The 16,014-nt window shown below is 33.4% G+C and overlaps 2 protein-coding genes across 3 annotated transcripts; both read right to left on the bottom strand.

The window, feature by feature from the left end:
- Positions 1 to 5,332: 5,332 nt before the first annotated feature.
- On the bottom strand, positions 5,333 to 15,468 carry LOC119640468. The gene is made up of 6 exons (XM_038038540.1): positions 15,283 to 15,468; positions 14,940 to 15,225; positions 9,702 to 10,048; positions 9,361 to 9,504; positions 8,935 to 9,296; positions 5,333 to 5,532 (listed from the first exon to the last, which is right to left on the bottom strand). The coding sequence occupies exons 2-6, from the start codon at positions 15,144 to 15,146 to the stop codon at positions 5,453 to 5,455; spliced, it is 1,140 nt and encodes a 379-aa protein (XP_037894468.1). The 5' UTR covers positions 15,147 to 15,225; positions 15,283 to 15,468; the 3' UTR covers positions 5,333 to 5,452.
- LOC119640453 (protein arginine N-methyltransferase 5-like) lies at positions 12,136 to 14,848 on the bottom strand. Of its 2 annotated transcripts, none has more exons than XM_038038520.1 (2): positions 14,019 to 14,848; positions 12,136 to 13,961 (listed from the first exon to the last, which is right to left on the bottom strand). In XM_038038520.1, the coding sequence occupies exons 1-2, from the start codon at positions 14,368 to 14,370 to the stop codon at positions 12,487 to 12,489; spliced, it is 1,827 nt and encodes a 608-aa protein (XP_037894448.1). In that variant the 5' UTR covers positions 14,371 to 14,848; the 3' UTR covers positions 12,136 to 12,486. The 2 variants fall into 2 exon arrangements, with proteins under 2 accessions (XP_037894448.1, XP_037894457.1); XM_038038529.1 differs by having other exon boundaries at positions 12,136 to 14,200; positions 14,290 to 14,847.
- Positions 15,469 to 16,014: the final 546 nt, after the last annotated feature.

Genomic DNA, 16,014 nt, shown 5'->3' with positions numbered 1-16,014 from the left:
AACAATATAAAATCGCTTCTCTCTTCTCTTATCTAATATATCCTGCTTTCCACGTTGATAAATCCTTTTGGCATTCCTTGGTCGACCTATCTTGAATGAGCGGATCAGCTATACCAATTATTAGTGGTAGCGTTCCGTAGCGAAGATTTCATCGGATTGCAGCAGCTTACAAGAGACTACACCCAACTGACCACAAATTTAAAGACATAAATATTCAACTTTGAGCTGGATTTTTTATGCATTATGCATTACCCTTATCATCACTTCTTGAGGTTGACCGGCACCTGAAAAATACTGCGTTTTTTACGCCCGCCCAAAATTCTATATACTATCGTGTAAAGTGTAAGATTGTTCAGAGTTCACAGCAGAGTTCAGGCTAATGGGGTAAGTTTTAATGTTGCCAAAACTCAAAGGTGTCTTCTAACGCACGAGAAAAGCGATAAACAGCTCTTCGGTTATGATGGTCTCGATGTAGAACAATCGGCAACCCTTGATATTCTGGGCATAAGAATACAAAAGGATGTTTATTGGACAGAATATGTGTTCGAAGTGTCAAAAAAACACAGCCGAAGACTTAGGTTTTTTAAAGCGGTGCAAAAAATACTTCACTGCAGCCGATATCCCTGCCATTTACCTATACCAGCCTATATTCGGCCGAAATTAGAGTATAACACGCATGTGTGGACGGCAGCATCCAAACTTTACTCGGAGGTTCTCAATCGCATACAGGGAAAAGCTCGGATACTCGTGGGAGACTAAAGTGTATTCAAGACCCTCGATACACTTGAGCATCGACGTGATATGGCTTGTTTTTTACTTATGTATAGGTACGTCCAGGACAAGTGTTGTATTGAGATAAAACCGGTTTTTCGTCCAATTAAGTCCTATTTAACAGAGCTATTCGGCTTTCTCAGCATTCCCACCCACTCATCTTGGCGTTACCTGCATACTGCATGACATGCCGCGACTTGTCGTTTTTGAATCGTACTGCCCACCTTTAGAACAAACTGCCAGCAGTGGTCTTTCCCACCGTGTCTGATGTCTCTATTTTCAAGTCGAACGTTAACAAACACTACTGCCTTCCTCCACACCTCTTTCCCTATAACTCTTCCTGATTACTACCGTGCCTGCACATAGAGGGAACGTACCATGGGTATAGGTAATTATAGAAGCGAAAAAAATAAAAGAGCTAACGCAGTACTGTGCAGTACGGCATAGTAGTAGTCGTTACGTTTTCTTGCGAGTTTCTAAAAACTTAATTATAGTCACAACAGACAATTTTAAGGTTAACATCGTTCGTTTAGACACATCAACGGATAAACATGTCTAAATCAATTTTGCTATTCGCGCCAATCAAGACTATCTCTACTTTGTCCTACTTCGCATGCGTCCAAGCCAAGTATTAGAGCTAACTATATTTTGTCAATCATTCGAATAATGATTGAGTCATCATTCATTATTACATGTTTGAAAATAGTACTCAAAAACAATATATGCACACAGTGATGATTACGTTGATGATTGCGTAAATATATATTGGCCAAACTGTATGCATCCTTTCCAAAGCCAATAAGAGATTGTCGTCCCACTATTGTCATGCTATCGCCATACTATTGCATTATCATTACCAATGCAAACATATGTTAATGGAAAAGTGTACGAAAACAAACACAATAAAGGAAAACTTATGCAGCACCGGGAATTTAGATATTTCGCGCATTTTTTAAACGTACCTCGTGTTTTACATAAAACGCATTACAAGGGATATTATTGAAAAGCAATGAGTTGAAAGACTCCTAGTATTTAAATTTAACAAAACTTATTTCCAAACAATTAAATAATAAAATTGGTTTATTTATAATGATATATATGTAAACTTTTTTCAATGGCGAACGTATTCTCTTTCTATCACTTTTAGGTTTCTACCTATCATTCCTTTCCTTAATGCATATATTTCTCATTTTCTTTCTTTCTCACACTGCCTTTAATATTTGAATAGATAACCGAACGAGAGATCAACCCCATCCATAATTTTGTCCAAAACGCATTGAAAACAAAAAAACAAAAAAAACAAAAAAAAAAAAAACCGAAGAAAACAAAGAGAGATAAATGAAAAAAAAAAAAAAAAAACTGCAGAAGTAACGTAAAATGTTAACATGATACACACACAAATAGATATTAAGATGTTTAGATGTTAATGTGCAATTGTATGCAATTGTATGTAATGGCATGAATGACGGATAATGCGTAACTACATGTAAACTGATTTTCACCATCAATCAATCACATGGCCACCACAGCATCAGGCATGATACAAGAACTAATCCGCTTCAAACCATTGCATCCTCCGTACACGTAAATTATAATGATATTCAACTTGAAAATTGTTTTAAATAAAATGAAATTTTCAAAAATAAAATTTAAAACAAACTTTAAAACAAAACAAAAAAAAAAATAAAAAAAATAAAAATAAAATAAAATAAAGAAATATATTCGACTCAAGGCGAATTTTGAATACCCCCCACCTAAGACGAATACATAAAAATCACGACTCACTATTAAGTTCATAATGTGTCAAGGAGACGCCGGGATATTTACAAAATTATGAAAAGCACATTATTTATCAAAAATTCTATTTACTTAAGCTTTCCTCAAAACGTATGAAAAGGATTTAATTTTTTTTTTTATTTTTTTTTTCGTTCATTCGTTCATACATTAGGCCCGAAAACTTGGGAGATTGCGTATATGAATCACGTCATAAATCGCGCCATACATCCTTTCGTAGATTTTGGGTCGCCTTATTGGAATTATTCCATCCAATATAATACATTGCGCTACGGAAAAGGAAATGTGGTTTCGCAATATTGAGCTAGAACTAGATCAAGGTCAAAAGTTGCGACCAAATTTTTATACTCATTAGCGCTCGTCCTAAAATCTTTATCTCAAATGTTAACGATATTTTTTGCAATTAACAATCATGTAACGAACAAATGGCGCACACCGACAAACCGACAGACATATAAGCAGTAATGGTATCGTCCATAATCTGAAATGCTATCGTTAAAGAGTGTTAAAGCAATCTGACTCTTAATTTAAAGCTTAATACTAAAGCAAAGGAACAAACGCTTACACATCTTTAAAGAATTTAGTGCCAATCGAGAAAAAGGATACGAGAATTTTTTAAAAACTCAAAATTATATTACGCCTTGGAACAGGCTAATAGGAACACATCATTTCATTGAATCCATGTTGAAGGCAATTAAGTCCATAATAAAGTCGCCATTGGCGACTGTAAGGCCAAACACCGCCGCCTATAAATTGTGAAAACTTGATTAAGCAGTTTTACTGCATCACTGCATCTATGGCCTGAACATGATGAGGTCGCACTCTTAGCTGTTTCGTTTGCTATGGATATTAAATTGGCAACCAGTTCCCATGAAAATCAATAGGTGAAAAAATGTCTTGATTAGATGCCACTAAAATTTTATGACGATGAAAACGTTCTACTCAATAAAGCAATGATTGCGTTAACATTATTTTGCAATAAAAAGAATCACGTTCTTAATGTCGACATCCATTGGCTCAATACTTTTGATATATGTATGTAAATAAATACATACATATATATATATATGTATATATATATATATACACTTTCTTTTCGCAAGTTGTTCGAAAGTTTTTCTTTTAAATAATTTCGATAAGTTCTGGGAGCTTTATTATATCGCACAAAACTTAGGACCTCTCTCTCTCTCTCTCTCTCTCTCTCTCTCTCTCCATGGACAGATTGAATTTTGTATTGATAAAAAAAATATACATTTATATACAATTAACAGCTAATCTAATGCATATTCTTGGGTATTACAAACGAAATGACAAAACTGATACTACTATCATCCTAAAGTGTGGTGGTGGGTAAGAAAAAGAAAAATAAAGAGAAGAGTAAACCATAAAGTTAACGGACCCATATACCTAATTAAAAGTACATACGTAAATACATACATACATACATGCATGCATGCATACATAAATACATATACACACACATTGATACACATATATTTATATTATATATATATATATATATAAATATATATATATAATATATATATATATATATATATATATACACGCATATATGCATTCATATTATATAACAGAAAGAAGAAAAGTTCATTATATTTAAACAAAAGAGAGGCATTTTGCTTATCCACATGCATTTGTACGATATTTGTACGGTGAAGACAAAAATGCCTACACGCGTACATCTATAAGCATGAATTGTTACATTCGATCTAAGCAAATAGACTACAATGAACAAACAAGCAAAGAGATAATGAGATATATTTCTATTAATACAAAGGAAATAAATGTATATACATGCGAATTAAAAAAAAAGAAAAGAAAAACAAAGTAATTTATTAAAATTATTTCTTTCTTTTTTCTAATTTATTTACTTACACTTTTATTTTACACGCACATATACACACACACACACACACACAAATATGTATACATATATATATATACGTCTATATATATATATATATATATATATATATATATATAAACAAACCTACAAACTAAATATTAAAAAACAAGCAAAAGGATAAATGAAAATACAATAAATAAAACAAAAAAATTCTATATATGTATGCGAATTACATCTCGGATATGTAATTTGTGTAAAACAAGATGAAGAAATGGAAAAACAAAACAAAAAACAAAATAAAACAATTACAAATTAGTTAAGTGGCAAAACAAAATGAAAACTTTTGTAAGAGCGAAGCATTTAAGCCTCATTGCATGTATGTTGTGATATGATGATACATTCATTGCATATGAATAACAGGCAGTCAACGAGTATCTAGTAAACGTACGCATATGCATATTTACGTATGTGTGTATTTAGGTAATTAATTTACAGCATACATCAAATACTTTACAAAAATTATAAACGAAATTAATTAATAAATTTAAAAAAAAAAACAAATGAGAGAAAACTTAACACAAGGAACGGCAGAAGCAAGAAAAACTATTAACTTTATAGCAACAACAGCAAAAATACTTAATTAAGATAATTTTAATATTAAAAGAAAAACCAAAAAAATTATTTACAAAAAAAAAAAAATAATAATAATAATAATAAAATAAAAACAAAACAACAATAATTCATGTTAACAAGATTAATCGAATGAAAGAAAAGCAAACCAAAAAAAAAAAAAACAAAAAAAAACAAAAAAAAACAAAAAAAAACCGAAAAAAAAAAACAAAAAGAAAAGATAAACAACAACAATACATAATTTTAACAACACATTCTTCTGCGTATTTCTTTATTTAAATTAACACACAAATATAATTGTTTTTCAATTCATGGTGAGCGGTAAGTAAACACTGTGCCTTGGACGTGATCAAATTCTCCGTTCCATTCCGCACTTCCAGTTATGACCCTTCAATCTTCATTATCATCTCCGACCTCACCGCCACGGCCTTCACGTATACGCTTCAATTTACGTTTCAATGTCATGATGCCTACCAATGCAAAAAGAGAACACAAAACGCATAAATCGTTAAAAGCCAGTTTACGTTAAGAAGTCTTCCGCCATCAATTCTCAATGCAATTCAAATTAAATACACGTGTGAGAATATATATATATATATATACATACATACATACACATACACACACAAAATGCTCTTTAAATGCTCTGCATCTTCCTCCAAATTCGCGCATATCGGGGAGTTAGGTGAGCTGTCGTGCCCGAATTTGTGTAGGTACTTCCGAAAACGAGCACATAATGTTCTACTGCTGCAGATTTGAGAACGGGCGACCTCAATTGCCACCTAACGAGATCACGCGCGTAATGTTCGGCAGTGCAGTAAGCCTGGAACGCCGTAGACGCTTTCGCTAGCGATACCCTCGTGCAGTTACAATGACTGGAGAGACAACCGGTGGAGAGCAGAGGGAGTGGAAGCCAATAGTGTATTCCACTGAGATCGCACCGTTGCAAGCGTGCTAATGACAACCAGCCTCAGCGAAGTAATACCAAATGGTGGTCCCGCGCGGGAGTGTGGTAGAAGAAGCGTGTGGGGGAATAGTTTTTTGTACGTGGAAATCGTGCATACTGCCACTAAGGGACCAGCAGTATCTTTAAAAGATTTTCTACCTCCTGCTCGCAGAGCAGAAAAGAAAAAACCCACACACACACACACATCAATTGACTGAATTTTCGGTACATTTTCAGTTGCTAATTGGAAATTTTTTTTTTTTTTTACCCACATCCTTGACAGATAAGCATTATAAAGTTAGATGAAGTTTTATGTACATTTGTTTTTTGAGGTTATTCCTAGCAATATATTTGAATTTGTTGTGTTGTTTTCGTTTCCCTAGCATATGCGAACACGCATTTAGCCACATTCCACACATTTCAAGTTTCTGTCCCGACATGAATTTCAATAAAAATTAATAAAAACAAATTTTGTATATTTTGAAATTTTCATAGCCATCGTCCTAGGAATGTGGCATCCTACGTGCTTCTTAACGTTTACAAGCGATACGCTAAAGATACAATTCGAATATTCCTTAAAGTAGGTATCTAAATTCTTGATCTGAGTCAACGTAGCCTAGTCCGTTTGTTTCTTCGCCTTTGTCTTGTAACTAACGAGCTGTAAAAGATATTAAGCTGAAGCTTGACATAAAGAGCCATAAGACCGTTCAAGACCAGTCAAATGAGATAGAAACTCTCATCGATCAGCCAACGTATCAACAATTAACAAAAATCTTTAATATTTTTATGCATTCGTAAGAGATGCCGAATATTAGAAACTGCATTATCAGGCCCTCTAAACTCTTTCGTTTTGGAAATATTCGGCAACAAGATGGATACACGTTTATACTATATACTTAAGCAATTTCTGATTGACATGCTCAAAACATAAGTTGTACGTGTGCAAATGTTATGCTCCTCAGCCCAATTTCATTTCGCATGTTGCGATGGATAATTCTTCCGTCGTCACTTTTGGTTTTTTTCATATTTCTATATCCGTAGTAATCGATTCATTTTGTCAAAATGTTTGCAAAACCTAGAAGCAAGCTTCACAGACCCCATTAATAATGTCCTATATATTCTTAATCAATGTCATATTCTGAATCGACTTCCGTCAGTCTGTGTAATGTCTCTTGTAAAAATCCTTCTGGCCGCAAAAATCAGCAGCAATCGACTATAAATTTGGAAAGAAAGTTTAACAGTTCTTGCACGCAAGTAACAACACAAGCTGAAACGGTCTCAATTTTCAGAAGTAAAAACAGTTTAGTTCTGTTTGCTCCTTACTTATAAACCACAACCGGTACTACGATAAAAGTTTGCAATTATATTGTATGGGTTGTTCTGTTCTGCACCTGCACAAACTTGTAAGAATTATCCTGCACATTGCTCGCATGAAGATACATTATGTGTTAATTCTGATATGAATCTGGTGGATCCCTCACAATATCTTACTATAATCAGTTGGGTATCAAGTAAAAAGAACTTCGAGAGGAGAATGCGACTAGCGAAGTATGTTAATTCTAAATTAAATATTGCAGACGTCGGATTATGGTGGTAATGAGTAGAAAAGACTCGGTCGCGCCCAAAAAAAGCAAAAAAAGTGAAAGAAAAAATGCGCAGATAATTTCTTCTATTTTCAATGGAAGCATTTCAATAAAATAGTTTTTGCCGTTTAGGCATGTGGGCGTTGTAGGTGTGTTCTTTGAAAAGTTTAAGTCAATTACAAATTCTTTTGCAATTTTGTTGGCGATATCTTCGTTTTCGCTAACGGGAGAATGTTTACCACAAATGCTATGAAGTTTGGTTAAACAGACAGCTAAACAGATGAACAGACAAGCAGAAGATTTGGAACTGAACTCTAAGAATTTGTATACTCTATGGGGTTTATGAAACTTGTTTTTGTGTGCTATAAAGGTATTGAAAAAATAATTACATTTTCATAAACTTTTTTTCTTTTTTTTTGGCGCACAAATGCTATAGCATCGCTCATAGAATATGCTTTCAAATTTTCAGATATTTATTTGCTATAGCTTATGAGTAATGAACAAAAAAAAAAAACAATTTTTCATTCTCTTCTTAAAAAGCAGAGGAATTATCAGTTTACGTGGTGCTATAGCCGCGTCCTTCGACCGATTTCACCCATTTTCAATAGCAATGAGTTATGCAAGCATTTTCAATGTTTCTGCTTCGGTTTGAAATCGATAGCTACATTTTTGCGGCCAGGAGAATGTTTACAACAGGCATTACACAGACGCGCAGACGAATAGACAGACATAGGTATATGTACGAGTGATGGTTTTAAAGAAAGTCACCAAAAGTCGTCTCTAACAGTGAGTTCATATTGTTTTTAGAAGATGTCAATGCTTAAACGACATCTGTCGCACTTTACATCATTTCGATCATTTAGTTACGCGTTGCAATGTGATGCCACTTTTGTTTGTTTTGTTGGAAAAGAACGGAAACATCCAGCTTTCTTATCTTGATTAAAGATTGCTTTTTAAAGAGGAGGTAACACAATACACCCTCGGGATTGGCCTAAAAAGAGTTATAGCAACTTCTCTCTCAGTCGAAAGGAATAACTTGTGGGTAGTTTACTGATTTTCAGTGTGGTATAGGATAGTAGTAAGGATACGGATGATGGCGGATACAGTGAACGGCTAAAGAAAATGATTACATCTGAAAGTGTTGAAACTTATTCTTGGCAATTGAAGAAGTCAAGTTACAAGAACTAAAAATCGCATTGTAAAAATAGTAATTTTTTGCTTTGTCCCGAGAATTATTGATCAAATATTAACGCCTAAATTCTAATACTTTTTGTTCAGAACGAATTCCTTATTCATGGTTTTTGGACTGATAAGCCTTTTGAATAATAATTTGCTTCACTCACATTTAATAGCCTGAAATGCCTTGGCTGAGGAATTTTCTGTAGCGCTGCTATTACAAAAAGTGCTGGTGCATAGCTTTTCATGCGATATTTTCACTTCTATATAGGCCTTTTTTAACGCTTTAAAATGACGATATTCACTGGAATCCTTCAGCATAATACATTTGGCTGCCGAGCCTTCACCGCAGCAATCCGTCGGTGAATTATGATAAATTTGATGATAAAAATATTGCAATACCGGTGAATTCCAAATACTTAAGCCGTACCACAGCCAGACGACTATATTTAATATTAATTTGAAATTTTTCGCAAACAATGTTGGCACTAAATATTTGAAGGGTAACAAGCTAACGAAGACATGCGACCTATAATAAATGAAATTAATATGAAAAAAAAATTTTAATTTTGATATATACATACGTTACTTACCAGGATGCTATACGCATTCCCAAAAATATTTGATTAAGTATTAAGTTTCTTTTTGAATTTTGTAGAGCTAATAAAACTAGAAAGTCCGTGACGATGTTATAGATGCCAATATTTAAATTCAATCCGACAAAATAATATTCGTACCTATTAGATATGATATTTTTTTTTAGTTAAAAAACGTTCGCTAAAACATTAAAAATATGATGAAAAGCCATCCGTTTATTGCTCTATTAAAGCAAATTATTTTTTATTGTATTCATGGAACAATGAAACAATTTTTGTGCAATTCAAACGATAATTTCATAAACGGGGAAAAGTAATAAATATTATAAAAAACTTACTTATAGACATCCATAGCGATTAATGTTAGTAAATATAATGACTTCGAAGCCGTTTCCAAATAATCTGATTCCTTTAAATCGAGCATAGCACCGTGTAGGTAAAACGTAATTATGAATAATGAATAAAATTGAAATTTTTCACATTGTTGCGATTTGTAAAATATGAGGTTCTCCGATGAGTAGAACAGCGAATAGCGGCCTTGATTTTTCAATAGTTGAGGTAAAATCATATACTCATTGTAGAAGTACAAAAAGAATGAACTAGCGGCATAAAAAGCTATATTCCATATTGATCGAACGAACTGCTTCCGTTTATAGTAACTGATAGTAGATGTTTTGAGGAAAATCTATAATTATAACAAGATATAGAATATATATATTTATTAGATATAGAATATATATATATATTATATAAGAACACTTTGGCGCTATCAGTCTCTCAGGTATAAAAACAAGTATGTGCACTTACAAATAGGAAAATTGCATATTTGCAAAGCTATGGACCGATATGACTAATTACTGTATGAGAGTAAAACAGAATTTATAGAACTTATCTAAAACCCAAAAAGGACAATTTTGAAATCACATTCAGCCAGAAGGATTAACGTAAATTGATTTATTTCTCGTCCTGATCCAGTCTACTATTATACATAATGAAGAATGTATATGTGAAACAAGTAAGGATGCTATAGACGGGCAAGATCGGTTATTAGATACCCTACATCAACAACTTTCATGAAATCACTCATATTGCAGCATAACAAATTACAAATTAGACTTTACCGCCATAGACAGCTTGCTTTGAAGATGATCCTTGAACATGATGCGAGCTAAAAAAATAGATCTACATAATCTAAATTGCCTCTCGTTGATTTACTGACGACAAGTTCTCATCATAGAATAAAAAAAATTCGATCATTTCGGCATATAAGGCCTTATTTTTCATTACAAACTTTGTACGGATTGGGATTCAAAAATAGTACCTACGTGATCCAAATTCGTTTAAGTTAATTTTTAATTCAAATTATTGTTATGAACGTATTTTCATGATGAAGTATTGACAATTATCAATATTCAGTTTCCGTAAGAATAAGGGGTTCAAAACACTGCCCCATCCGATCCAAACTTTTCACACCAATTTAGAATGTCATTGTATTATTACTAAGCGGCAGCATTTTTTCAGCCGTTCTTCTCGTCGAAAAGTACTAAGTGCGAAATTTTGTACGTGTGTTAAGTCTCACTTTTTATGAGAGTCATTGTAAAAGATGGGATCCAAAAAAATTGATCTTCGAGATCCAAATTTGAAGCAACTAATGTTTATGTCAATTTATTATTATGGACCAATTGTCACTGTGAAATATTAAAAATCGGAAAAGTAGTGCAATCCGATAGGGTTCGTCTTTGAGCCAAATCACGTCAGCATACGAAATTTTCTCAAAACATGTCAAAAAAAACAACAAAAGCAGTTGACTGGTTAATATTGCCCAAATTACGCGATTTTAGAGACTGAGAACAAGAATGTGAAGTTTTTCCTTCCTTTCGAGTGAGGCTTTTTACGGTTTGCAAGCTTATTTGTTCGACCTAGAGAAGAAATTTTTCCATGACAATTTTACTCTCAATGCACCTGCTAGGCTTATAACAGCCTTCCTTGAGATATTATGATTAACTTGAGGAAGGTCTCGGCTATAGAAAGAGCGTCGTTGCACTGTCATCATATAGCCCATTAGCACGAAATTTCTTTCAAGCCTACAGATTCAAGGAGTCGGTTTACAATTCTTTATATCCAGCTAACGTACGATGCGAAAAACCAAAATATGATCGCATTTTGTGTCGATAGTATCGAGTTTGGCCTTTAGTTCGTTGTACATGTAACGCTATATTTGTTATATATTTGGTGTATATATCACAAAATACTACAGAAAAGTGAGTAAATAAATAAACAAAATATAAAATTTGTATAAAAATCAAATCTATTAAACAAAAAACACAAAAAAAAAATTAAACAAATTGAATTAAATAAATTATTGTTTTATTTAACTGAACTAATACTTGATAGCTTCATGACTACCTTGACATTTATAATTTCCATACTGAACTACTGTCTGCCTATACACTGCTCAAACACGCCCTATTCATTTCGTCTTTGCAGGATAATGCCCGGGCCGTAAACTGGCCCAAGGTTTCTTCAAGTCTATGAAAGATTAGCAATAAAGTAGCGATCAGAAAACTTTGCCTTTTGACAGAAACTATGTTATAATAATGTATCAAATAATGAAATTATTTGAATAAAAGGTTGAAATTCAGATTCATGCTCTGTAGAAGTTATTCAATGCTTGTTGGTTTTTAAAGAAGTCAAGCAAATCATTGCAAAATTCATTTTATCAAATCTTGTACAACAACTCCGATGAAAATTTATTTTAATTAAGGCCTAAATATTTTTATTACCGACCAAATATATATACATATGTATGTATATGAAATGTGAATAGTTAAAAAGTAAAGGACATAAATCCATAATCATTTAACAGTAAAATGACTTAAAAATGTTAATTAAATATTAATATATATAAAATGATGTAAAAAGATTACATTGACGTAATCCGAAATTCCATTCAATTTTGCAACTTTATATTTAGCAAATTTTTAAAAATCACATCGTTCCTATATAAGGCAAGTAGTGCAATTAATGCATTTGCGCCGGTAGTTTTAAAAGTTATGCATCAACGTTTACCTAAATAAACTGAGGTAGCTTACACGCTTCTTATATTATAAAAAAGTTTATAGCTTAAGTGCAACAAATAGAATAAGAATTATTAGCGGACTTATAGATACGGGTGGTGAACGGAGAAGCCAAGCACCATTCATGCCATATCTTCGTTTTGGTAGCGCGGCGCCAGAAATGCATTTCAATTATTTGTCCTCTTTTCATTTCTAACGGATTCGTCAGGGGAAAGTATGTATGAAGCCAAGAAGGCAAACAATGTGTATGTGTACATGAATTAACACTTCTTATCACAATATCACCGTACAAAGTAATTTCCAAATAGCCACATACTCCAGTTAAGACGCAATCCATTTTCACAGAAAAATTCAAGATTTTATAAAGGCTACTATCGATAAATGCATCACGGCTGGGATGTAAAAATGTAAAAAGAGGTTGCGGAATACCAATATTGTAGATACCTTTTGATGGAGCTGCGAGGCCAGTTTCACTATGGGAATGATAATCTCCCTGTCTATCGGGAGCAAAATTCCTTTTATGCACGATTTGACGAACATCATTAAAGAGTTTAAATGACATAATTGGGTTAACATATGAGATCGATTGACTGGGCATGCTAATGCCGTCCGGTTTGAGAAAATGTTGAGCGTAATCGAGACGTTCGAGGAATAATTCGTGATCTTTGAAAGAACCCGACAATTCAGAGACTAAAATGTCAGCCTTTTCTGGCGGAGATCCTTCAAGCATATCACTTGAGAAGAGGCGAACATCTTTCGTAGACCAAAACTTTTCAGTCATAGCGGCTAAGGTCCTTATGGCATTATGAGTTTTCTCAATTATATAAACGCGAACTTTACGTTTTGTATACTCGGCTGCATTTAAAGCAGATTGCACCAGGGATCCTTTTCCAGCTCCCAAAATCATTATAACGGTCAGTTTATCGTCAATTTCTTGATCGGATACACGATCGATTAAAGCGGCAGCTATAGCATTCTGATAAAATTCATATTTCATCGATTTCTTTTCAAATATTTCATGTGCTCGACAATCGAAATTCCCATATAGCGGTGACGATTGAGTCTTCAGAATGTCGTCGGAATCTTGCAAACGCTGTGCATCCTTATGAACATCTCGAAAATTACGTAAATAGTCTGAATGAAGTTTAAAATTAGCATTATTAGCACCAGCAGCAGTCGCCAAAATAATGTTGACATTCAATTGCAAAAAATGTAATAAAATCTTTTGCCAAGCTTCCGATAACGACGGATTATTTTGGCAATCCCGTGTGAACATAGTCGACGGTATAACAACTGCTTCGATTGGCTCGCCCAACCAACGGTGCACGATATCCAAATTAGGTTCTTCAATTTCATTAAATTCTAGTACTACCCTCAATTTAATATCAAAATCGGCAGCACAACGAAAACGATTCCACCACTGCCAAGCATCTTGTCGATTCAAATCCAATACATTTTCTTCACTTAGATCGCGACGCCACAATGCTTGGGCTACTGCCGCATTGTATAAGGGCACTTGTACTAAGATAACACCTTTAATTTTTTGTAACATTACACGAGCTAAATTCAGATTATTACCATGTCTCAATTTTATCATTGTGTAGCCACTACATTGTAAGTGGCCAGCCCACGACACATCGCGTTTTAGAATTTCCTCAGAACGTTTCCTAACAATAGGATCCGAAGAATCACAATCAATGCTGTCAGATAATATGACTATCACTTTACTATTCCATTCATTAGTAGTTAATAGTAAATCGCTGTAAGTGAATTGTAAATCAGTTTTGTTCATAGATTCTTGTCGAAATTCTTGAGGAATTTCCATTGCATTTATAGGAACTGCTATTACACTGAAACCATTCATATTAGCTTTTTTGATGAATAGCTGCAAATTAGCATTGCCTTCCTGCAGCAAACATAGGTATGACATTATACAAATTTTCCAATTTCCAAGATATTATCCAAATTTCAGCAAACAGCACCAACTTCAGCTCGACAGTTATAAAAAACTCTAGTTAGTATTCTCATAAGCGGCAAACAATCGACAAAGTCAATTAACCATAGAGTGTTTCAAAATTGTACATGCATACAAAAATGATAGCGCTGGTGTTAAATGTCGAAATTATTAAGAAGAATATGTAATTTTTCGGCAAATCCTTCTCAGTACGTAATGCAATAACTTAACAGAATGAAATCCTAATACCCATCTACTGTTTTCTCTTTTTAAACGCAAATTCAATAATTGCAGTATAAAATTTTTTCAAGCTCCTAATAACTTTGAATTATATTGTGAATCGAATTTATCGGTGCGCAGCTTTTTCTAGAATCGATAAAAATCGAAGTCAATGCAAATTATCGATTATTTTCATCACGTAACAGCTGCTTTGAACGTTCGCTGCCTGCATGTTATTTATACATTCTGGGGATCTACAATCGCTATTACGTGCATGTATATATGTACATAAGTAAATTTATATATATATGTAGAAACGCACATACCTCGCAAAGTTTATAAAATCCAAAAAATCCAAAGCTGAACATTAAGAAAATCCAGAACATTGCATTTGTCAGGTAATTGAAGTCTACATTTTGTAATAACGAATCAAAATTTTCGTTGGTTATTATAAATTTGAGCGGTACGAAAAAATTGCTCAGCTCTTCCCACAACGTCGGTTTGCCCGACTGCATATCCAATATGGAAGTCATTTTGCACCTGTTTAACCGTCCACTCACAACTTCAATGCCATAAATTTACTGCCATCAAAGGTTAACTTATCAGTTTGCCCTAAATAATTTCGTATCACTGCAATTATATCACAGCCCCTAAAATAATTTTACTTACATGTCAAACAGCTGTTGCGGTGTCATCGACGATGCCTTCAGATGACAATAAAATCCGCAAACAAAATGCTGCCGTTAATATTAACCCTTTTGATTCGTATGCTTGCAATTACAACAAATCCAATCAAGAGGATTGAACGGCTGCAAAAAGTATTCTGTCTGTCGTGCGTTTAGCAATCGTTGAAAGAGAAAACATCGCGTTTTGCAATTAATTTTTTCTCTTCTTTTTTTTTTTGTTTTTTTTTTTGCTGTTGATTATTCATATCAATATGTTGCAAATATCTTAGCTTGGACATCAATCACGCGGCGTCAGTTGTACGAAATGTGCTTTGGTAAGCACTACCCGAAACTGATTTCTCCAATTTTTAATATAACAAAGGGAGAAAATTAATAATGATATGTTTTATGACATAATCGATTCCACTATTCAGTCTGATCAAGAACCTGTATGCGTTACATAATTTTGGTTAGGTACATATTTATATATACATATATACATTTATATATAAATAATATATTTTAATATTTAGTATGCAAGATAAATTGTTTTAACTTTACTCTCTCACTAAAACTGCTCTGGCGGTTTATATATGTATATCTACTTCAGTCCAAGTACGACCATATAACAGATTTTTTATAGAATTGCCTTAGTGAGAAAAAGTATCAAACGAAGTTGAAGTGGGACAGAGTTGGGCAACGATTCGTTAGTGAACGTGCTCTTCTTCTGCTGATC

This window comes from Glossina fuscipes, unplaced genomic scaffold (genome assembly GCF_014805625.2).
Source record: "Glossina fuscipes isolate IAEA_lab_2018 unplaced genomic scaffold, Yale_Gfus_2 0, whole genome shotgun sequence".
Taxonomy (NCBI): Eukaryota; Metazoa; Arthropoda; class Insecta; order Diptera; family Glossinidae; genus Glossina; species Glossina fuscipes.
This window is presented reverse-complemented; position numbering and strand designations above follow the sequence as displayed.

Excerpts from the sequence above, each read along its gene's own strand:
- LOC119640453 (XM_038038520.1), bottom strand. The coding sequence starts at position 14,370 with ATGTCATACCTATGTTTGCTGCAGGAAGGCAATGCTAATTTGCAGCTA. Across the intron at positions 13,962-14,018 it reads AATGATAAAATTGAGACATG|TACAAGTGCCCTTATACAAT; the intron begins GTAATAATCTGA and ends GTGTTATCTTAG.
- LOC119640468 (XM_038038540.1), bottom strand. The coding sequence starts at position 15,146 with ATGACTTCCATATTGGATATGCAGTCGGGCAAACCGACGTTGTGGGAA. Across the intron at positions 10,049-14,939 it reads GATTTTATAAACTTTGCGAG|ATTTTCCTCAAAACATCTAC; the intron begins GTATGTGCGTTT and ends TTATAATTATAG. Across the intron at positions 5,533-8,934 it reads GGCATTTCAGGCTATTAAAT|GCATCATGACATTGAAACGT; the intron begins GTGAGTGAAGCA and ends TTGCATTGGTAG.